Source organism: Podarcis tiliguerta (assembly GCF_965153285.1).
Source record: "Podarcis tiliguerta genome assembly, chromosome: 10".
Lineage (NCBI taxonomy): Eukaryota > Metazoa > Chordata > Lepidosauria > Squamata > Lacertidae > Podarcis > Podarcis tiliguerta.
The window spans coordinates 46,015,465-46,038,185 of NC_139543.1; the positions used below are offsets into that span (position 1 = coordinate 46,015,465).

General features: G+C 48.5%; 1 protein-coding gene across 3 annotated transcripts in view; it reads right to left on the reverse strand.

Moving 5' to 3' along the window:
* The window catches only part of TRIOBP (TRIO and F-actin binding protein), a 63,366-nt gene that overhangs the window by 33,479 nt on the left and 7,166 nt on the right, over positions 1 to 22,721 (reverse strand). For all 3 annotated transcript variants that reach the window (XM_083400723.1, XM_083400722.1, XM_083400721.1), the window contains exons 3-8: positions 20,165 to 20,301; positions 18,745 to 18,886; positions 17,349 to 17,523; positions 15,238 to 15,628; positions 14,443 to 14,575; positions 8,917 to 10,290 (exon numbers count right to left, since the gene is read on the reverse strand). In XM_083400723.1, the coding sequence (XP_083256849.1) occupies positions 8,917 to 10,290; positions 14,443 to 14,575; positions 15,238 to 15,628; positions 17,349 to 17,523; positions 18,745 to 18,886; positions 20,165 to 20,301 (2,352 nt within the window). The remainder of the gene's footprint in view (positions 1 to 8,916; positions 10,291 to 14,442; positions 14,576 to 15,237; positions 15,629 to 17,348; positions 17,524 to 18,744; positions 18,887 to 20,164; positions 20,302 to 22,721) is intronic.

Genomic DNA, 22,721 nt, shown 5'->3' on the forward strand with positions numbered 1-22,721 from the left:
CGTGTGGATCCTGCCAGCCTCGGCACAACAGCAGCGTTGAGGAAACTCTGGGCCTAGGAAGGGGCACGTTAGCTCCGGGGGTGTGATGGTGGTCTAGCCCGGAAAGCTTTACGAACGGGAGGGTGGGCGGAAAAAAGGGGCGGCAGACTGGCACGGAATCCAGCACCCCTCTTCTGCCGCAAGAGGAAGCCCCCCCCCCCGCCCCGCGCCAAGCAGGAATCCGGATCTTGTGGCCGAGGAGTAGCTGCCTACCTGTCCTTGCCCTCCAGCCCCTTAACAGAAACAACTGCACGAATACGGTGGAAGGAAACCAAGCCAGAAAGTGGCAACTCACCGTCATGCTGCCGGCTGCGCTCAAAGCGACTAGAGAAATTCGCTGGTCACTTTTCAAAACCCAGCAAAGAAAAGTCGAAATCACCTCCAAGCAGTAGCGGCGGCAGCCTCGATGTCCATTTCCCCACCCTCCCCCTTTCTCTCCCTCCGTTCTCCGCGCTCCCAACCTCTTCTATCCGCCCAGAATAAACTTTTTTTCCTCTCTTTCTCTTTCTTTAAAACTTCCTGGGAGGACCCTTCCTAGCCAATGGGAGGAGATCAAATTTGCAACTTTTGCAGAGCGCAAGTCGCGGGCAGCCAATGAGCAGGCGAGGAGGAGGCGGCGGGGGCGGAGCCCGGCTGCCCGAATGCAAAGAGAGAGAGAGAGAGAAGCGCCAATGAGGAAGCGGAGGGGCAAGGCTTCAGCCATAATAATGGAAAAAAGAGAGATACAGGCTAAATGTTAAGAGAGGCGCCCGTGAGTCCCCTTTGCCTTGCCAGAGGACAGAGAGAGCGTGCCAGGCACCGCTGCCAAGGGTCAGTGGCAAGCCGTTGATGGGGGGGGGGGAGTGCTGTCTGGTTGCAGGCCGGCTGGACAAAGCTACCCCACCATTTATGCAAAGCCACAATATTTTGCACCCCACCCTGGTTATAATTCGAGCAAAGCTGCAGAGGACAAGATCTGAGCCTTAAAGTTCTGCTAGTTTCTTCGTCTTGCTCTTGTGCTTTCTCTCAACGCTGGAATTGGGGGTTGGGGACCGGCATCTGGTTGCAATTTACAGAAAGGAAAGGAGCCCGTTTGACCTACTGCGGAGGCCTTACACCTCTGCATCCCTCGCTTCCTAATGTTAAACTTGTGTAAAGACGCCCCAGCATCGCAGTAAGAAGCAGTGGGACTGAGGGGGCAACAGAAAAATGGGGGATTGAGAGGAGGTGATGTTTAACTGGATTTCACTTTGGTTTAACTGGCAGCTTTTTCCTTGCACAAGTGGCAGTCTGATGATCCCAGTGCCCCCAAACTATAAAGTAAACAAGCGCCTTGGCTGTATTTTAACACCAGGTTAAAATCAGTGGGGCTTACAGTATGTCTGAGCAAACAGACAAGCTGCAAGGTCACCTCTAAACTGTCAATATTTTTGCAGGAGGATCATAGCAAATACCTGGAAATTTAGGTTAATACTCTTTGTCTTCATAGTATAAAAAATCCACTTTAAAAAAAGAAACACTTTTTGCTGTCAGGAAAGTGACTGTGAAATGAACTGAAAAATGTGGGATGAACTAATTATTTATGGGGAAATGTACGAACACAGTGCAAGCAAATCACAGTGAATGCTCAATAGACAGGTCATCCGAGTGTGGTTACTCATAAATATTCAGTCAGAATAAAAATGTTCAGCTTTCCCTTACACCAGCGATCTAACAATTACACACATATTGGGCTCAGAAATCAGAATGATACTGAATGGTAACAGCTCACATATGAATTTTGTTTCCATGAAGTTCCTAAAATTAAAATTAATGCCACTTAAAACAATCAAGGTTCAAGTTCCTTTGCTGGCAATTCACACACGCACACCTCAACATACAAAGACATTTAAGGTCGAAAAGGACCCCCATGAAGTCCACAAAAAGCAGTAACCAAAAATGAAACAAATATTAACGGTACATAGAAGCTCCCTTGCCTATTCCAAACACTAGAAAAGTGTCTACCTCTACTGCACAGATGCACACAAAGGCACATAACAATTTGGCCCATAAAAACTCACATTCAAAAAGCTTAAGTGCACGCACATAGAGACACACATGCCTCCTCCTGCTTGAACCATCTAAGGGAAGCCTGCCTCACACCAAGACTAATACCACTGAGAGAATGTTAGGAATGCCATAAAGAATTTGTAAATATAAGGAGTAGGAACTGCACAGAACATACCTTCCAATGTTTCTTCTCCGTTATCCTTATTATTATAGAGAACTGCAATTATGTTAGGCGCTTTGGACTGTTTGATAGGTTATATCTGCCAGCTGTGTTTATTCCAGCACACAGCACAGAGGAGTCTTCTGTGCCTTGCCTACAGCCCTCTGACTATTACAAGATTAGCAAGTCGCCTTTCCTTCTTTCTCCACAGTCCTTTAGGGAAAAACAAGCAAACAAACCAGGCTCTCATGCCTGCAGTTCAGCCTGAAGTGTATCATGTAAACAGGTGATTCTCCTTTCCAATCATGCTCAATTGAAATTCAACCTAGCAGCTGAACTTCACACTCTTTTAGCTGTGCCGTCCTGCATTTGAAGGAAGGTCCCGTTCATCTGCGGCAAGCACTAGGGAGTTGCCACACACCCACCGCCTCATCTGTTGTGATTCCTATCACTTCTCTGGTTGCATAAGTGAGTAGCAGCACAATAGCAAGCTATAGCTGAGCACAGATACCCGGCTCCAGTATTCGGTAATTCAACCAGCATTCAGTGATCTCAGGGCCAATTCCTGCTGGAGGTGAATGGCTTCGCATTGCCATCTGCTTCCCTGGAGAACCAGGGCACTGAAGCTTTCAGGGCATGAAGCAGCCCTCTGCCCTTGCAACAAGCTGAAGACAAGCCAGTAGCAAAGCTCACTTTGCCAAAGAAAGACAACAGTTGCATGTGTGTGTATCAGCAATGATGGGGAACCTCTCTCAGAAATTTATTTTTCTTGCCCATACAGTGGTACCTCGGGTTAAGAACTTAATTCATTCTGGAGGTCCGTTCTTAACCTGAAACTGTTCTTAACCTGAAGCACCACTTTAGCTAATGGGGCCTCCTGCTGCCGCCACGCCACCGGAGCATGATTTCTGTTCTTATCCTGAAGCAAAGTTCTTAAGCCAAAGTTCTATTTCTGGGTTAGCGGAGTCTGTAACCTGAAGTGTCTGTAACCTGAAGCGTCTGTAACCTGAGATACCACTGTATTTTATAACATCACTTATAAACTATACATTGTGTTAAGAAGGCAGTGAGGGTGTTTCCTGAGCCTTGAAAAGGAATATCAATCCTATTCCAAGGGTAATGTAGCGTGGGTTTGACTTGGGTCAAAGTTACCTTATTTTTTGCCTTATATGACACACGTTTTCCCTTCCAAAAATGAAGGGGAAATGTGTGTGCGTCCTATGGGGCGAATGCAGGCTTTCGCTGAAGCCTGGAGAGCGAGAGGCATCGGTGCGCACCAACCCCTCTCATTCTCCAGGCTTCAGGAAGCTATCCGCAAACCTTGCAAGCCCGGCGGGAGTTGCCGCCGGGCTCACAAGGCTTGCGGATAGCAGCCTGTTCTGGGGGCTGGGGAAGCTCGGGTTTCCCCCGCCCCAGCACCGCGGCTGGGGGGGGGAAATAATTTTTTAAAATTCCCCCCCCCCAAAAAAACGAGGTGCACCCTATGGGCCAGTGCGCCCTATAGGGCGAAAAATACGGTACTTAGAGGACCCTATCACTGTATGTACCTAACAGTACAACAGGAGTGGGGAACCTCCAGCCCTCAGGCAAGATTTGATCCACCCATTTGGTCTGTAAGGCTGTTCCCCCTAAACCACACTCAACTGCCCCACACCAGACAAAATGACATGGCTACAAAAGAACAATCTATCAGAAGCTTAAAACCAGTGCCCAATTGTGCATTTGCTGGAGCAAGGCACAACTGAAGTGCACCTTGCTCCAATAGTACCAAGCAATTGCCATTTAAATTGCTGCTAAAAATGAGGGTTCCACCTCTGTTTTGGCAGTAGCTTCAATGCAAACCATTTGGTGCAGCAAAACCCCCTGTGCTGTGGTGCCTAAGTGACTAACAAGCAAGTTAGGTGCTGGGCACCTGAGAAGCACTGGGCAGCAGATTTCTGACCAGTGGGCTGGACAACCCAGCTGTCAGACAGAGGACATCAGCTGATCGGCAGGTGGGTTGTCCCACCCACCTGTCAACATTGGTCCCCTATGCCAAAAAGGTTCTTCACCCCTGCAGTACAATCACATATTCAGTGGAGTCAAGGACCTTCTTAGTGGTGGTGCCCCAGTTATGGAAACCTCTCCCTAGAGAAGTTTGCCTGGCACCTACTTTATTGTCCTTTTAGTGCTCTTTTTATTTTTCTGAACTTTTTAGATACAATTTGAATATTGACTGTTTTATGTCACTTTTACCATTTTGTGGCTCATGTTTACATTTTGTCTCATTCTTTTTGTAGCCCATGCTATAAGAGCAAGACAAAGCACTATAAAACCAACCCCATCTTGCTAAGCATTAAGGATCCCCAAATATTGTTCTTGCAGCCCAATCCAATGTAAAGTTTGGCATCTCTAAAGCCAGTTAAGTAATCCAGCATAGGAGCAAGCTGTCAGCTGTAAGGTCAAGGCCACTCAAGAGCAGATAACACATAATCCTATGCTTGTACCCAGAAGTTAGTTCCACTGAATTCTACAGAGCTTCCTCTCAGTTAAGTCTGCATAAGACTGTAGCTTTAAACAGTTGTGGAGCAAAAGGAAACAACTGGGAGACAGTTACCTGATTACTTTACATCCTAGTAGTAAAAAATCCCTACATTTTTAAAGAGTTTCACTTGGATCAAGAAGCCACTGAAATGAAGTCATTTTTTGGCTGATCTTGTTTCAGTAGATTCCAAAAGGATGCAGGAGAAAGAAGACTCACATCAACAATGCACACCTCCAGAGAAAGCAAGATAGGCTAGCTATCACCTGTACACTATATCCAAGGTATTGAGCGACTGCCTCTGCCTCCCATCTGTCTCTCTTACTCAGGAGTACATCTGTTGTAGCAAATTATTGCCCTGCTCCTTCTTAAGCTTAAGTTACATAGCTCACCTTGACAGGGGGCTTTCAGACAGGGGGTTTAATATTGCAAACAGGCCATTCCGCTATCCCAAATGGGGCATTGGCAACAGGTTTTGTTTTGTGTCTAATGTAATCTATTTCGCTCAGAAAGGGTAAATTTGGACTTCAATGGAGAAGTGGGGATAGAGGCTGGCATTTTGATACTGATGCCATTGTGTGAACACCCTTCTAGAAGCAGGCATAATTTTTTACTTTTGCATTTTTACAGGTCACCTAGCATAATGCACATGCTTTCAAAGCAATGATCAGGAGCCATTAGCTGGGAGCCTGTATATAGCATCACTCCGTTCCCAGCGCTCAGGGCGTGAGGTGCTGTTTCTTGTGTAGCCAAAACAGCACCACACAGGGAGGTATCAACAGGCATGGGAGAAGGCCAAGGTTTGCAGAAGTACAAAAATATTTTGAGAAAAATACCCAGGAGGTGGGAGCCCGCACACCCCAAACAATCCAATGGAGGACCACCAAATTCTTCTTAGATGTTTTGGGGTAGGGAAATGAACAGGGGGGGGGGGGGAGAAGAAACGGAACAGAATAGCCGAAATCCTGAACAGCAGAAATCTATGCTACCACATTTTCTTGCAGGCCTTGCTTATGAATTGTATATTTGTGCAGATGCCTCAAATATATCTACAAATATCACCCACCTTGTGATGATGAATATAGTCTGAGCACATGGTGAGAAGTGTTTCTAGCCTGGGCCTTTGCCAAAGGCACTGTGGCCTTGGGATACTTCACTCAATTCACCTCTGAATAGGAATTAATTGAACTCTTGGGCTATTTGCTTTACTGCTCTTACAATTAAGGTGTGTTGCATGCTCAGCGGTAGAGAGGCAATGTCTGGAAAAGAGATGAGATGCAGGTGCTAGGCTTGCCCAAGGCGTACAGGTAGACACATATCATTCCATTTCAGCTGCATTTCGAGCAGAGGCTTGTTCAGGGGGGGGGGGGGCGTTGTATAAAAGGTACGTGCTGATGCACCGGTTGAGGAATCAGGCAGCAAGCAGTGGGAAGGATCCCTGCCTAACAGCCACTGCCAGACAGAGTAGACAAATGTTGAGCTCATATAAGGCTGCTTCTAATGTTACCTAGATAGGTCTCAAATCCATTTTCCCAGGATATCATTGCTTCCACTCAGTGGCGGAGCTTTGCTGGGGATGCTCTGGCAGTAGGAGCCTCCCAGGCTGCCCCCCCCAGCAAGCAAGCAGCGTTCGCTTCCCCTGGCAGCTACCGGGCGTATTTGCACGATCAGCGGTCAGATTTTCGCAACGACAGTTGGCCCAATCGCGAAAATTCGCTCGATGGGGGTGCCAGCGCTGCCACGCCGATCCGCCCAGGGGGGATTTGGTCACACGCCCCCTAGGCATGACACCCAGGGCGGACCGCACCCCCCTTGTGACACCCCTGCTTCCACTGTCCTAGAACTGTGACCAAACATTCCTTACCTGAAGAAACCAGGGACTGAACATGAAGCCAAATCTGCCCTCCTACCACCAAACTGCAGCCTTCCAGAGATAATATCCACTGCTCTATTGATCCTTGCCTGTATTGCCAGCATACATAACGATGGCCCATTTTGGACACTCATCATGGCTTCTCTGGTTTAATGTCCACATCTCATGGATACAGCTAAATTGAAATCCTTCCATTTCATAAACTATTGACCTTTATGAACAATAGCTTCTTGGAGCTCAGAGATGAACATCAGGGCTATGTTCTCCTCCCTTAATGTACTGCCTTCAGAGCTATGATCCTGGTTTGCTTTAAACCTTACTTCCCCATTTGAGACACAGAGTAGAACCCAGGTTTAAAAGATTAACTAACTAACCAGGGTATTATTTCCTTCGGTTTACATCTGCCCTTCCTTCTGAAAGTGTGCACAGGGCGCTTTACAATGTAGAATCTGAAAGAACTATACTTATGGCTAAACTGACAGTTATTAAAACTACAGTGCCTCCGCATATCTACCCCTTTCCAAAGGACTGGGCAAATAAAATGTTCTGTCTGAACACAGTTGGAAAAGGGAACGGATTTCACCTGAGAGGGAGTTCCTGAGACAGGGTGCCACTGTGAAGAAAGCCCCGTCTCGCGGTCACACCCTCCTCGCCACCCACAGTGATGTTACTGCGAGAAGAGTCCCTCCCTTATGAGCTGCATGTGAGAGACAGATGGAGAAAGGTGCTCCTTCAACTATATAGTTTAAATGTATTTAAGTATATGCAAGTATATTTAGATTAAATCTAATCCCGCTTTAATATCCTGCTTAGTTTTTAGCCCAATAAATATTTATTGCTTGCAGCCATACATCACTGCAAATGCAGTAAAATGCCTATTGGCACAGACATAAAACATGAATAAATATATTAAAATCACCCTTAAATCTTCCAGGGGTTACTCTTAAGACTTAGCTTGCTCAAGTTAACATGTAACCTTTACAAACCACTGACATTCAGTTTGAGATTCTCACTCAGATTTTCTTTGTTGAAATTGCAAACAGTGCAACTTGATAGCATATATACTCATTTTCATCAGATAACAAGTTAATTACTATCTCCTATATTGGACACCCACTACATTGTGACATAAGATAACAGTTTCGCTTTCTAGGATAGGCATATCATAGTCTATCCCCCACAACTCTTTCCAAAGGACGCACAACCTGTTTCTTACAGGGATATGACAATGCCTGCCATCCAAATAAATGGGTAGCATCTGTTTAACTGTTAATCTGCAAAAGCTTTTCTCAACTGCGGGTAGGTAGGGTTAAATAAACACCTTTAGATTTGATTTATCTTTTTTAAAGTGCAGCGTACCAGCGAGAGGAGTGATTATTATTAATCACTTCCCTATCCCAGGAGAGATGGAATGTTCCCATTTAAAGTGGGCTGAACGCCAAGGATGGCTGGCTGCATGCTCTGTAGGAACTGAGTACAGACTAATTCTGTCCTGGGTGATCTTCCTTCCCCCTGGCTCTCAGGTGTTCATATTAACACATCTTTTGGAACCCTGAGCCAGCCATTTCATGGCATGCATATCTATCCTGGATCATGCTTTGCTTAACTCTCAATCCCAGTTTAATATCCTGGTTAGTTGCCAACATTAAACCCAAGCTTTCCTTTGGGGGCAAAATGGGGAACACTGGTTTAATGCAAACCAGGTTTGCAACACCAAAGACGTTGAACAAGAGGAGCATGCATTAGGGGGGAGGTGTGCATGGAAATGAGGATATTCATGAAAATAAGATACAAATGCATTATGTGAGGGGGAAAGGCTTGCAAAAATATGTACATTGGGTCAAAACTGCATATAAATATGTGTCTACTAGGAGAAAATTACACTAAAATACTGATGAATTTTCATGCTGTTTTTACCATATTGTTAGCAGCCTCAAGTGTCCTTGGACCAAAAGGTGGGAGAGAAACTGATTCAAGACCAGATAAACACTCCATTCCTTGTGCAACTTGATTTGTTGTATGCCATTATGAGGAAACCTTCGCGACCCAAGTTTTGAATATTAGGCGCAACAAATTTACTCTCCGTTGGTCTAGAGGACAAAGAGCAAGCAATCCTGACTAAAGGAAGGGAGAAGTGTAAGAGTTGGTGGGCTCTCCTTTGCAAGCAGTATTTAACATTTGAAGGCGGCTGATATATGAGCATACTGATGCCAGGGAGATGCCAGGGATTGAACCTGTGACCTTCTGCACGCTAAGCAGATGCTCTACCACTGTGCTATATGGTCACCTTCTTACCTGATACAATAGCTTCTCTTTGTTGCTCCGGTCACTCTCCGGCCGACTCTCTGGCCTTGCAGGACTTGGTCCCTGATTCGTGCGTTCATCCTCTACCTGTTCCATTGGACTCCCTTGATTTCTCCAGTGACCCTCCAATTGCTGTTGCTGCTGCTGCCGCCCAGGCTTTGCCGAATGAGGACATTCTCCTTGGCTCATCCAGTCTCTCTCCAAGAGCTGCATTGGATGCACGTGGCACAAGGACCCTTCATGGCTCTTTGGGCTAGCCTCCGGCCTCGCGGGGCAAGAGGGGTCTCCTGGGCCAGCCCTCTTCAGCTCAGCCACTGGCAGGCTGGCGAGGCACAGGGATGTGCTGCTATCTTCCCAGTTGTCCTGTCTCCTGGGATCAAAAGGGTTGACCGGCTCTTCTTCGCCCGGCCAATCAGTGTCTAGATTCGTCCGTAGGCTCCTGCTGCAGGCCTCCCTTGGGCTTTTCCAACTGTCTTCTGCATGCTGCTTGCTCACAGCGCAACACCTTGCCTGCTGTGGATATGCGCGGCTACTCTCTGCCAGCCGCCCAGGACTGGGAGACCGCCTGACCTCCCCAGAGCTATGCCGGCCACTTTCTCTGCAGCTCCCCGGGCTCAGGGAGCGCCTGGTCTCTCTCTGGCTACCCCCAGGACTAAATAGACCCCCAACCTCCCCACGGTTTTTCAAACCAATCCCTGCATCTCTCCCTGGGCCGAGAGACCGCCTGGCCTCTCCTTGAGCCCCACGGCCATCTTCCCTGGGCCTTGGGGGACTCAGGGTCTGCCCTCGGCCTGCCATGGCCCTCCCCGGGCTGAAATCGCACACAGCTCCCCGGTAGTCTCTCGGCTCCTTCCTCGGGTGCTCGCCTGTGTCAAAGGGGAGCAAAGGCTTGCCCCGCGCTTTCCGGTCACTCTCCTTGTACCTCTCCAGCTGCCTCACTTGACCCTTGTCCAAGCTCCTTCTGGAGTGGGCTGTGCTCACAGCGCCCAGGCAGCTTTTCCACTTGGTCTCTGTGCTTTTCCCAGAGCTGTGCGAGAGCTGCGGTTGGCTTTTCCTCCCATCACCCGTTGGCTTTCCGTGACTCGTGGGGCTGCGGAGAGGTGCCCTGTCCCTGTCGCCTTTCGGATGGGGCACGGGGTCCGCCCATTTCTGCCGCTCTGCCGGCTGCTGAGGGACCACCAAGTGTGGGGACACAGCCCTGCTCCTGCTGTCTCTCTCCAGGCGCTGAGGGGAGCTCCCAGAGCGACCGGGCTCCCCTTGGCTCCTGCTGCTTCGCTCAGGGCGCTGCTCTGGTCTCCCTAGGCGCTGGGGGCCTCCTCTGCTCCTGCTGGGCTGCTCTGGCTCCCAGGGAAGTTTTTTGCTAACCTGAAAAAGAAGAAGGAAATAAGTAGCCTTGTGATAGCAAAAGGCTAACCCTCTGGTCGTATGTTGGGAATTAAAATTGCCTTGGACCACATCCATCTTTTTCTCCAGCTCAGTAACTGTCTCCCCTGACTGACAGTGTAGGAAGCAGACTAAATTAAATCAGCTGCTGCTGTTTCAACTGTGTCCAAAACGCATCACTTCTTTTGGGAATTATAGGGACAGAACTACCTAAACTGTATAGAAACTTATTCATGTATGTTACTACAGAGGCAAGAATGTTACTCGCCCCAAAATGGAAAAAAATAGATGTCTCAGCAAAGGAAGAATGGATACAAAAACTTATGGAATATGCAGAAATGGCAGAACTTACCGGAAGAATAAGAAATCAAGATAACAAACTTTTTTATATATAAAAGAATGGAAATGGTTTATTGAATATTTACAGATAAATTTTGAACAGATAAGAGTATATATTTAAAGTAGATGAATAAACGAGCAAATTAAGTTAATTTTTTGGATTTGCAGAAGATATTTAAAATAAATTTAAGGAACCGCAGAAAGAGGGGGAAGGAAGTCAAGTTCTGAAATGTCAAAATGATTGTAATATCAGTGAAATGCATAAACCTGAAAAGTTTGTGTGTGTGTGTGTGTGTCTGTGTGTGTCTGTGTGTGTCTGTAATGCATCACTTCATCCCATACCATGAGAGAGTCAGTCTTACTTATGTTCAAGACCCACTGGGCTCGAACGCCACCTCCTTCCTGGGCTACCATGATCTTTTGGCCTAGCACCACACAGCATTAGACCTACCTTTATTTCAATGCCTGAAGTAACAGAAGTTACCAAGTAACAGAGCCATTTGCATCCAGGCAGTGCTTGGAAAATAAAGCCCAATGTGATCATCGACTGCAGAAAAGTATCCCCAATTGCCCAGTGCACAGATGGGGAACCTGATCTGGACAGTGGTCCCCCACAGGCCGAAAGTGAGAGGTGGGCAGGACTACTCACTTGTCAATCACCTGACGTCAGAACATCATCAATGATTGCTGGGACTTCAAAGCACTACGTAGGGTTTCCAAAGAGCTCTAACAAAGTGCTTCAAAGCGCTGCTGATAAGCAGGCTTGAAGTCACCACCTACTAGCTGAAGGGTGGTAATGCCAAGCCTGCGTTCTGCAGGGATTGGCTGCGTGACTGAGCTCCCCATTTCCTCAGGCCCCTCACACCAGATGTCACATGAAACTTCAGGTGCGGGGCAGGTGGGAGTGGTTTGGGGAAAACATCCTTGTGGGCCAAATTGGGACTTGCACTGGCCTGTGGGATGGAGCTTATCACCAGTACTCGGGAAGCCTCATAGAAGATCAAAGTGCTCCTTCCTGTTTCCATCCATCCGTCAGCTGTTCCCAATGGTTCTCAAAGGGGCTAGGAAGGCATCAAAGTTGGGAGCTGCCATCTCAAGGTGTGCATGCATGTGTGCAACCTGGGTATGTGAAAAAGGAAACTCAGCCCTTGGGCTGGGAAAGGTTTTCTACCCCTGCTGTATATGTTAGGGAAATTAAGCAAGATTGGTCATTTATGTTCCATTTTTGGCATTAATTTGTTGTGTAAGCAGCCATGTAAGCCACTTTAAGACCAGCTTCCTGGAGATGCCCCCAAAGTTCAGGATGCTTGGCCTTCTTTGGATCCAAACAGCTGCCAGAGGTTAACGCTACATAGCTATGCTGCCACCTCTATCATTACTGACCACGAGTTGCTTTAGGCATCTTTTTAAGACCTGCCTTCTTACCCACAAGCTTTCCCCAGTTGTTAAAACTGCCTTCTGGATGTTACAAGGTTTGACTGCATTTCTGTACTTTTTAAAATTGCTGTCCTTGGTAGTTTGTACCGATGCTTTTATTGCATGTTTTTTGTAATATTTGTGGTCTTTTGGTTTGCTCTAAACCACTTGAGGTATTTTATACAATAAGCCACATAGAAATGATCTTAAATAAACATCACTCAGCCCCTTCTTTACAGCCTCAGAAATTTCACTAGCCGTTGGCAACACAAGCCTTCTTCGTAGCAGCAGAGGCTAGGAATTAGGGTGCTTGTTTACTTGCCATAAAGAAAGCCAATTCAGTGAGGATGCTGGACTTGACACTCGTAAAGAATTGCAAAACATGCAGAATGTGTTGATAATCCACAAAAAGCTTGTCCAACAGGCTGTCCCCAGCTGATGACTTCTGATCCCAGGCATATCACTTGTGCTCTGTACCCCTTCGTCATCTTTCCCATTTTTAAAGGATCACTAGGTAGAAATACAGTCGTACCTTGGAAGTCAAATGGAATCTGTTCCAAAAGTCTGTTTGACTTCCAAAACATTCGGAAACAAAAGCGTGGCTTCTGATTGGCTGCAGGAAGCTCCTGCAGCCAATCAGAAGCCGCAGAAGCCGCGCCGGATGTTCGGCTTCCGAAAATCATTCAAAAACTGGAAAACTCACTTCCAGGTTCCGATCGTTCAGGAGCCAATTTGTTCGGGAGCCAAGGTGTTTGAGATCCAAGGTATGACTGTACAAACTGAACGGCTGTGCTACTTCCCATTTATGTATAGTGCTAGTATTTTAAAAGACTATGTGTACATGTGCATGCGTAGCACCACAAAGGGGGAGGGGAATCCCACAGAAACTGGGACTGTGGCACTGGCAGACACAAATAGCAAAAAGTGGCAGGGAAGTACAAGCAGTCTGCAGCAATTTTGGTCACCCAGCTGCCACCCTTTGGCAAATGCAATGAGTGGCCAGATTTCCTTCCAATGCAGATACGGCAGAGCTGGGTGGGGAACATCTGAACAGCGGCGTGGTGATCCCTTCCTCATTCTAAGGATGCAAGAAAGGCTCGAGGCAGAAGCTTCGAAGATCAGCCATTCTGATTTTCGTCTTGGCTGGCAATGCATGTCAAAAATGGTCCACAAACACACAGAGACACATACTAGTGGTGCTAGGAGGGAGCAGAACCAGTTCAAGCGGCTTTGAGTAGAGATGGAGAACCGGCAACCTTCCAGAAATGGCTGGACCTCAGCTTCCCATCAGCTCTGGCCAACATGAGCCCATGGTCAGTGATGATGTCTCCCAGTGGTGCAATGGGTCAGTGTGTCTGGCTGTTAGCTAGAAGGTTGGTGGTTTGAGCCTACCCAGGGACGGCTGCGGGTAGGATTCCTGCACTAGATGACCCTTGAGGTCCCTTCCAACTCTATAATTCTGTGATATCTGATGCGGGAGGGTGGAGCCCAAAAACATCTGGCTGACCCCCAGATTCCCCAATCCTGGCTTTGAGGATCTGGTGCGGCCAGAGGCTGCCAGTTGAGGAAAAGGGAAGCTGGTTAATTGTGTGCCAGGAGGGGGCAGCAAAGGAGGCGCAATGCAACAAGGTAGTCCACTCTCAAACCAGTGCACCTTCTGAGGTACCCTGGGTGGACATGAACAGCCTCATTCTCTTGAGCAGGCATCCCCAACCTGCAGCCCTCCAGATGTTTTAGCCTACAACTCCCATGATCCTTAGCTAACAGGACCAGTGGTCAGGGATGATGGGAATTGTAGTCCAAAACATCTGGAGGGCCGAGGATTGGGGATGCCTGCTCTTGAGTAAAGGTCGGAAAGCAAGAGCTTTGCCCTTTGAGGAGGACTGTTGTAAATAAAGGTAAAGGTACCCCTGCCCGTACGGGCCAGTCTTGCCAGACTCTAGGGTTGTGCGCTCATCTCACTCTAAAGGCCGGGAGCCAGCGCTGTCTGCAGACACTTCCGGGTCACGTGGCCAGCGTGACAAGCTGCATCTGGCAAGCCAGCGCAGCACACGGAAACGCTGTTTACCTTCCTGCTGGTAAGCGGTCCCCATTAATCTACTTGCACCCGAGGGTGCTTTCGAACTGCTAGGTTGGTAGGCGCTGGGACCGAACAATGGGAGCGCACCCCGCCGCGGGGATTCGAACCGCCGACCTTTCGATCGGCAAGTCCTAGGTGCTGAGGCTTTAACCCACAGCGCCACCCGCGTCCCTCTGTTGTAAATACATGGAGACAAAATGAGGAAAACAAAGGCCAAGAGAGAATACAGTTTCAGCAGGTCCCATTTTACTCCCCCTCAGCACCCCACTGCCTTTCCTCACTGTGGATTAGCCACTCACATCTCTGCGCAGACTGGGGCTTGATTGCCTCCTGACTAATCGCCCTTCCTTTGCCAGCTTCAGGGTCTTACTATCCAGTCGATCCAAGAGTCCCTCTTCCAGGGCTTGGAATGCCCCCAGCGTCTCCGACTTCCTAAACATCAGAAAAGGGGGAAAGGTTGCAGTGGGGAGAACAGATAGTTACGAGGTGCTGAATTAACAGCTGGCCTTCAAAAAAATCACCTCCAAACACATGACAAGGGACTTTGGGCCCCAGTTATTGGATCTTGGAGGGCAGCGTTACCACACTGGCATTGTTGAGGCTTAGCTGGGTAAAAAAAAAAGTAAAGGTAAAGGACCCCTGGAAAGTTAAGTCCAGTCAAAGGCGCAGCACTCATCTCACAGGCCAAGGGAGCTGCCGTTTGTCCACATACAGCTTTCCATGTCACGTGGTCAGCATGACTAAAACGCTTCTGGTGCGACGGAACACTGTGATGGAAACCAGAGTGCACGTAAATGCCATTTAGCTTCCCAGCACAGTGGTACCTATTTATCTACTTGCACTAGCATGCTTTCGAACTGCTAGGCTGGCAGGAGCTGGGACAGAGGAACAGGAACTCGCCCCATTGCTGGGTATGTCAGGGTGGCAGCCAGGTCAGAGATGTGCAGGTGCCCTTCTGAAAAAACTGGATTGGTTCTGCTGGCACACTGAGTCTGCCTTACCCCTACTGCCAGGGCAGTGGTGCTTGTTTCAGGAGACCAGCTCCACACAAAAAGACAAGGCGCAAATCTCCCAGGGCTGCCCCATTTCCTCACCTGCGCTCGTGGCCAAAGATCCGTTCCACCTCCGCCCGGCCAGGACTTCTGGTGCGGCTGCGCTCTTTTTCGAAAGCTTGCCGGTGGTCCAGCCGCTTCACCTTGGGCAGGTCAGCCAGCATGCTGTACTCCTGCTTCATCAGGCCGTGGCGACCCTCGCTGCTGCCGCTCGTGCGCCAGCTCTGGTCCGAGTCAGCGGAGCTGATGGAGGAAGCAGGCCACCTGCCAGGGCCAGAGGCATCGCCACGGGCAGGCAAAGCCCCACGGCCCGCACGGGGAGGGGAAGGGGCCCGGCTCGGCTCGGACTTGCGTCGCTCCAGAGAGAAATAGCCGCTCTCGGCTTGATGCTTCCTCCTGCCGTCCCCCTGCTCCTGGCTCACGGCTCTGGAAACTGGGAGGGGGAGAAAGATCTTGCAGCAATTCCTCCCATGCTCAAAGTGTGTGCACAGGCAGGAAAACAGCACAAACCAGCAGTGCACTTGATGTGCCAAATGGAAATGGGTATTAGCTCAGGACACCCAGTTGCCTCTCCAAACAGAAGAGATTTATTTTTGGCCAGAAGTGGGCAGCACAGGAGCCATAGAAAGGGAAGCTGTGGGACTCCAATAATCATCAGCTCCAGCCAGCATGGTTGATGGTCAGGGTTGATGGGAGCGGTTGTTGGCATCCGTCTGTCTCAAGAGACAATGGCGTTCGCCCCCGGGGGTGAAATTGAACTACTGTATTAGCAGCACGGAAGTGATCTTTCTGGGGCACAAGCCTGGGCAGTGTGTATGGAGGTCCAGGGCTGCCCAGATTACAAGACACCCTCTCGACGGCTTCACTGATGTGCTCCAAGGGAAAGCAGGGCAATACATTTGGCACCAGCTTGGCTGCAGAAGTTGCCAGAAGGAGGCGTACAAGGCGCCATCCAACTGCCTTAGGGACTCCACCCTGGATTTGTGTAGGGTTTACTCTTTAGCCTTTTCTTTTCCCAAGATACCCTGCAAGGCAGTGGAGGTGTAGGATCAGAGTTTTCTCTCTCCTGCATGGGCTACCTTCCCAGGTAATTCCTTCTACAGCACGTGCAGAAACCACCTTCTTGTCTGTTGAACCCACTATTGGTCTCGTCCACACAATCCGCCGGAGCCTATCCTCACATGCAGGGGAAGCCCCTAATTCACCGAGGCTTTGAAACCCATCGGCTACTCTCACCTGCTTTAGCCGGCCACTCAAAGCCGTTTCCTGGGGCGTGGTCACTGTCGTATGCTGACAGCATCTAGGAGCCATAGGTGAGAGCTGAGTGCAGGGCGGGGGGATGAAAAGAGGACAAACTGCCCCAGAAGGAGCATGACATGTCCCCCATCAGAGCTAATATCCATCCCCTGACCAAGAGGACTGCAGGTCCTCCATCCCTGTCCTGTTGCATAATGAAATGGCTGGTCCCCTAAGCTCACCCCTTTTGGACTATCCAGACGGCCACGTCCTCAACCACACTAGGGGTACGTGTGCATTATAAAGATGATGACATCTACATTTATTATAAGCACTTCACCAGCAGGTCCCAGGTCAGGTGATAACAATTATAAACTACACCCTTCCATTAGGTTATGGTACTGTGGGCAGAATCCAGTTTCTGGCATTTCCAGATTCACTTTTCAATGTAAAAGCTTCCCATGGTTAATAGCCCTCCTGGTCAAGGAACAAAGGGAGGGATCCGAGTAGCACGTCTCATCAGACAAGGATTTCTGATTGTGCAATGGGACTTTTGCTCTTCTCCCCACTGCATGCCAAATCTGCCCCGAAAGGAACCCCATAACAGATTTAGGGGGTATGGGGAGGTGGGTGGGGCGTGAAGTCCCATCAAACAAGTGGAAATCCTTGCAGGGACAGGACGCTTGATTCAGCACATTGCTTGAGATCCTAATCAGTGGGAGAACTGATTATGCAAATGTATTCCTGTTTATTAAATCCAGGCACAGGATTTGGGTTCCTAGTGCAACGCTGCAGTTACAGTTCTTTCCTTTGGGATGGCGTGTTCCCACCCTCGGAAGAAACAAGATCTACGGAAAGATCTGCGCTGGCAGGAGGTGGGGAGAGGTCAGAAGACCGAGGAGGGGGATGACACATACCTGCTTTTGGGCAATTCCAGGACTCTGTTCTCCCAGAGGATGCTGGGTCCGCCCATCTGGGTCTATCAGCATGCAGTTTTTCGGGTCGTGCCTCTTGCTTCTGGCCTGCATAGTACATCGTGCTGTCTTTGTCAGGCTCCAAAATGCTCTCAAGCAGCCTGGTCATTTCCCAGTCCTATGTAAAGGGGAGGCAGGGAACACACAGAAAAAGAGAGGCTGCTTCCTACACTGCCCTGCTGCCTCTGCCTGTCAGCAGGAAAGCCTTGTGTGTCAGAGACACCAAACATCAGGTCCCCAGTTGAGGGGCCCCAGATACTTTAAGTTGGGAACGGGGGAGGGGGTCTTTTTTCAAATTGAGGGCCACATTCCCACCTAGGCAAACATCGGGGGCCATATGCCACTGGTAGGCAGGCCATGAAGCAAGTAGTAGGCAAAGCAATCCATGCAAATTTCACCTTTGTACAGTAGGCTAGTTTTGACCCTCCATTCAGGCATGCAGGGTGCCATATCAGAGCCCAGGGGCACATTCCAGCTGAGCCAAAACACTCAAGGAAGGTGTGAAGTGGGGCCAGTGAGGGGGGTAGCCTGCAGAAAGCTCTGAGGGCCAGATTTGGGGCCAAGGGAGCCACATTTGGCATACAGTCTGAGCACTGGTGCCAACTCTATAGGGCCAAAGTGTTTTTGCCGCCCCTCTTCCCCATATCTGTGGGGTGGGAGCCAGGCCCTCTCAATGTTGAGGAGGCAAAGGAGGCCAAGTGCGCTGTGGCTTCAGTGGCCGGCTCCTCCTGAGAGCGAAAGAGAAGAAGCTGCTGGCCACTGAAGCAGCGCCACACTGGGCTCCGCACTTGGCCTCCTCCTGATGATGCGACAATGCATGCGCAATATGCACTGGCTCTCTTGATCTTGGGCGCAAGTCTGAATCTGAGGTTCCCCAAGTTACTGTACACATATAGAGCACGTGGCTTCCCCCAAAGTGTCTCAGAAACTGTAGTTTACCCCTCACAAAGCTACAGTTCCCTTAAACTACAGTTCCCAGGACTTTTATTTTAGGGAATCAGAGTTGGAAAGGACCACAAGGATCACTTAGTTCAACCCCCTGCAATGCAGGAATCATTTGCCCAATGTGGAGCTCGAACCCATGGCGCTGAGGTTAAGAGTCCTGTGCTCTACCAACTGAGCTATCTGGGAGGCAGCCCTGTGCTTGAAATGCATGGTGTGAAGGTGACCTTAAACTTCAAGGCAATGTATAAGGATCTGCTCTGCCTCCCTTTGCTTGGTGAGCAGCCATGCAGTGGTGCCTCAGCTGGGATCTAAAGAGGCTCGGAAATAAGGAATATTACAAAGGGAACATGAGGCTGCCAAGTGACGTGTACACATACACACCCTTCCATCTCACCTCGAGCGTGGCACGGGCATCTGTGTCAACAACATCCGCTTCTGCATCAAGGACGGTGCTGGTGCTGGGACAGGTACTAACTTCTGTGGGTTCTTCCTCAGCTCTGCAGCTCAGCTGGGTGTACTCCAAGCTTTCCTGCCAGCTGTAGGGGGGCAAAAACACACACAAATGGTCGACAACCTCCCAGCAGGTGAGGGCTAAAGCCAAGCGCTGGGCCCATGGCAGAAAGTTGCTCAAGATGGCCGAGCACTGCCAGTGTAAAGGCAGCCAACGCTTAGAGCAAAGGAGGGCCTCAGCAGGGGCCTTATTGTCGCACCAGCAGACAATTTGAACCTGGGGCTTCCTCAGAAATTGCTGGACCACCTTTCCCCACATTCCTTACCACCTGCCAACGCTGGTTGGGGCAGATGGGAGTTGGAGTCATAGAATCATAGAATCACAGAGTTGGAAGAGACCACAAGGGCCATCGAGTCCAACCCCCTGCCAAGCAGGAAACACCATCAGAGCACTCCTGACATATGGTTGTCAAGCCTCTGCTTAAAGACCTCCAAAGAAGGAGACTCCACCACACTCCTTGGCAGCAAATTCCACTGTCGAACAGCTCTTACTGTCAGGAAGTTCTTCCTAATGTTTAGGTGGAATCTTCTTTCATGTAGTTTGGATCCATTGCTCAGTGTCTGCTTCTCTGGAGCAGCAGAAAACAACCTTTCTCCCTCCTCTATGTGACAGCCTTTTATATATTTGAACATGGCTATCATATCACCCCTTAACCTCCTCTTCTCCAGGCTAAGCATGCCCAGCTCCCTTAGCTGTTCCTCATAAGGCATCGTTTCCAGGCCTTTGACCATTTTGGTTGCCCTCCTCTGGACACGTTCCAGTTTGTCAGTGTCCTTCTTGAACTGTGGTGCCCAGAACTGGACACAGTACTCCAGGTGAGGTCTGACCAGAGCAGAATACAGTGGCACTATTACTTCCCTTGATCTAGATGCTATACTCCTATTGATGCAGCCCAGAATTGCATTGGCTTTTTTAGCTGCCACGTCACACTGTTGGCTCATGTCAAGTTTGTGGTCAACCAAGACTCCTAGATCCTTTTCACATGTACTGCTCTCAAGCCAGGTGTCACCCATCTTGTATTTGTGCCTCTCTTTTTTTTGCCCAAGTGCAATACTTTACATTTCTCCCTGTTAAAATTCATCTTGTTTGTCCGACAACACAGCTCCTATGCTCTAAAAAGTTTGTGCTAGCTGCACATGCACTTCCAAGCCAGGTTCAAGGTTCCTCTATTAATCTACAAGGCCCTTAACCATCTGGGCCTAGGATACCTCCCTAATCACTCATATTCCTGCCCAGTCACCAACAGGAATCACCGTGAGGGGGGGGTGTCTCCCACACACCCCGGCACAATCAGAAAACTTACGTCTCATCTTTGTCCTCAGAGCCCACACAGACATAGAGTTCACACTGGGGCACTAAAATGCACAAGGGGTCACAGGGACTGGTCACATTGTCACCGTCGAGGCAATTGGGAGTTTTTGCCGCGTGTTCCTTCAATTCCTGTCAGAAAGAAATGGGAGTCAGTGGGAGATATTTCAGGGGCACCACGGTGATCCCTCTGCACTCTTTAGAGCACAGAAAATGTCTTCCTTGCACAGCAGAGAGCAATAAAGAAAGTTGCCACATTCCACACACAGACACCCCCAGTTGCCTTCTCAGTCTGCTTGATGAAGAGTTCTGTGTAAGCTTTAAAGACTGCAGTGTCCTTTACATAAAAAAGCCCTTTGAGACACTGTGTACCGCTTGTATAGGAAAGTAATAGGTGGATCCTCTTTTTGTTTTTATCCTCCCCTTATTTAGGCAACAGAACTTTTTTTTTTAAGAATCTGATCCTTGGTTCTTGGGATTTTCACTCTAACCCAAGCCCATTGTGCAATTTCCCAAGATAAACAGAAAGATCAAATTCAAATACAGCACAGCCTTCTTGACAGCGGCTCCTCAACTGTGACACTCCATACTGGCATATTTTGATGGGTTCATCTATTAGCCCTTTTAAAACAGTGGCCTGTGCTGGATTTATGTATAAGCTAAACAAGCTATACTTTAGGGCCCCACTCTCTCGGGGGTCCCCCCAAAAAATTAAAGAAAAAAACCTGGATGTACATTTCCAAAACATAAGATTAAAAATAAAATAAAACTTACATACAGCAACAGTGTTTTGTGTTGTGTAGGTTCCTGTGATGTAAGTAATGGGCCCCGCCTGCTAGCCTGCTCCCTAAAATATCACTAGTTTGCTCATTTCTATATATAGGGTGCCTACATTCTGCATGGACTGGTTGCATTGCAACATGTGCAAATGGCTTCACAGTAGATACCTGTTACGTCCATCAATTACCATATATTCAACACAAAAACAGCGACAATTTGTTGTTGACAAAGGACAGCTGGACATATAAAGGGCCCCATTACCTTCAGTAGCTTAGGGCCTCATCAAACCTAAATCCAGCCCTGACAGCAACAATTTCTTTTTAATCTTTTGTTTCTGGGATCCAGAGTTTGAAAAGAGGGTTGAGGAACCACATGACCATGAGCCAAATATCTCCCTTTGCCTTTTGTACATCCCAGCCACACAAAGGTACAAGTTGCATTCAGCATTCATTGCTACGCCCACTTTTGTCTCTGCCGCCCCCCACTCACGCACAGCCCCCAGACGTTTGTCCACAAACTTTGGACTAAAAAACAAAAGGCACCCCCCCCCAAAAAAATCCCTGGCTGAAAAGGCTATTTTGCTTCACATTGTTGCAAAAATTTATTATTGTGTTTTGTAATCATTGGCTTGGGTCCTAAGTGGGCACAAGGGAGTTCACAGAAGGAAGGGTCTGTCTCCTCCAAACTCCAGCAGACTCCTGTACCCGGCACCACAAGGTTTTCTTGAGAAAATCAGGAAGAACTTCCTGACCAATGATATATGGGGTGCAGGGAGCAGCTGCAGAAAAGCATTGATGGGGTGGGGAAGCACATCCTGCCTCTTTCACAGCAGAACCTGGAACTCCTAACACTGAAAAGCTAACACACAAGTTACGACTGGCAAGAGGAATATAACTTTAGCGCCACTTTTGCCGGAGACTGCAGGAACTTCATTGTCTTTAGAGGAACACCAGAAAGTTGAAGACCAGTCCCTAGGATTTAAACCAACATATGGATTTTATGACAACAAAATTTCACATAGATATACAGACACACACATATATTTCTATTTATAGAAATGTCTGCTATTATTGTGTGGGAATTGTTTTTATCACAACAGTGAAGGTTTCTCCAGAGCAAATAGTTGCAGCTTTTTGGTTTTGCTGATTGCGGTTATGTAAGACAACTATAAAATGACAATAAAAAGTTAATTCCCCCCTCTTTTAAAACTTTTAACAGCATCTGGCTCCTCTGCAAAGCACAGCTGGGGAGAACCCAGCCCAGCCACCCAAATTTTCCACAGCAATCTATACATATAAATTAGCACTGGCATTTATTTATTTTTTGTAAATTTGGACCACAGGACAGTGCTCTGAGTCCTTTAAGTGCCTAGCAACACCTTGCGGGTGGGGGGTGGGAGAGAGAGAGAATCAACCCAGATTGGTCTTGGATCTTAAATTAACTTTAATTTAAGGAAGGAAAACTCCATCACTTCCTTCCAGTACAGCTCCCCGTGCCCCATTGTTCTGGAGGGGGTCCGGATCCTCCAGAGAGCCTTTTTTTGAGGGGGTCACAGATGCTTTCAGGGAAGGGAGGGATAGGCAAACTTTGCTTTTGTGAACTTGCTTAAGGCAACTTATGAGATCCAGGCCTTTGGTTTGCAGCTATAATTCGCTCTGAGGACAGTGGTTCAAAGAGCAAGTTACGGGTTCCTAAAGAGAGAGAAAACATTCTCAGACTCTAGCATGCTTAGCGACTGAAAGTCTGAAAGTCATTTGTTAAGATGAAGTATT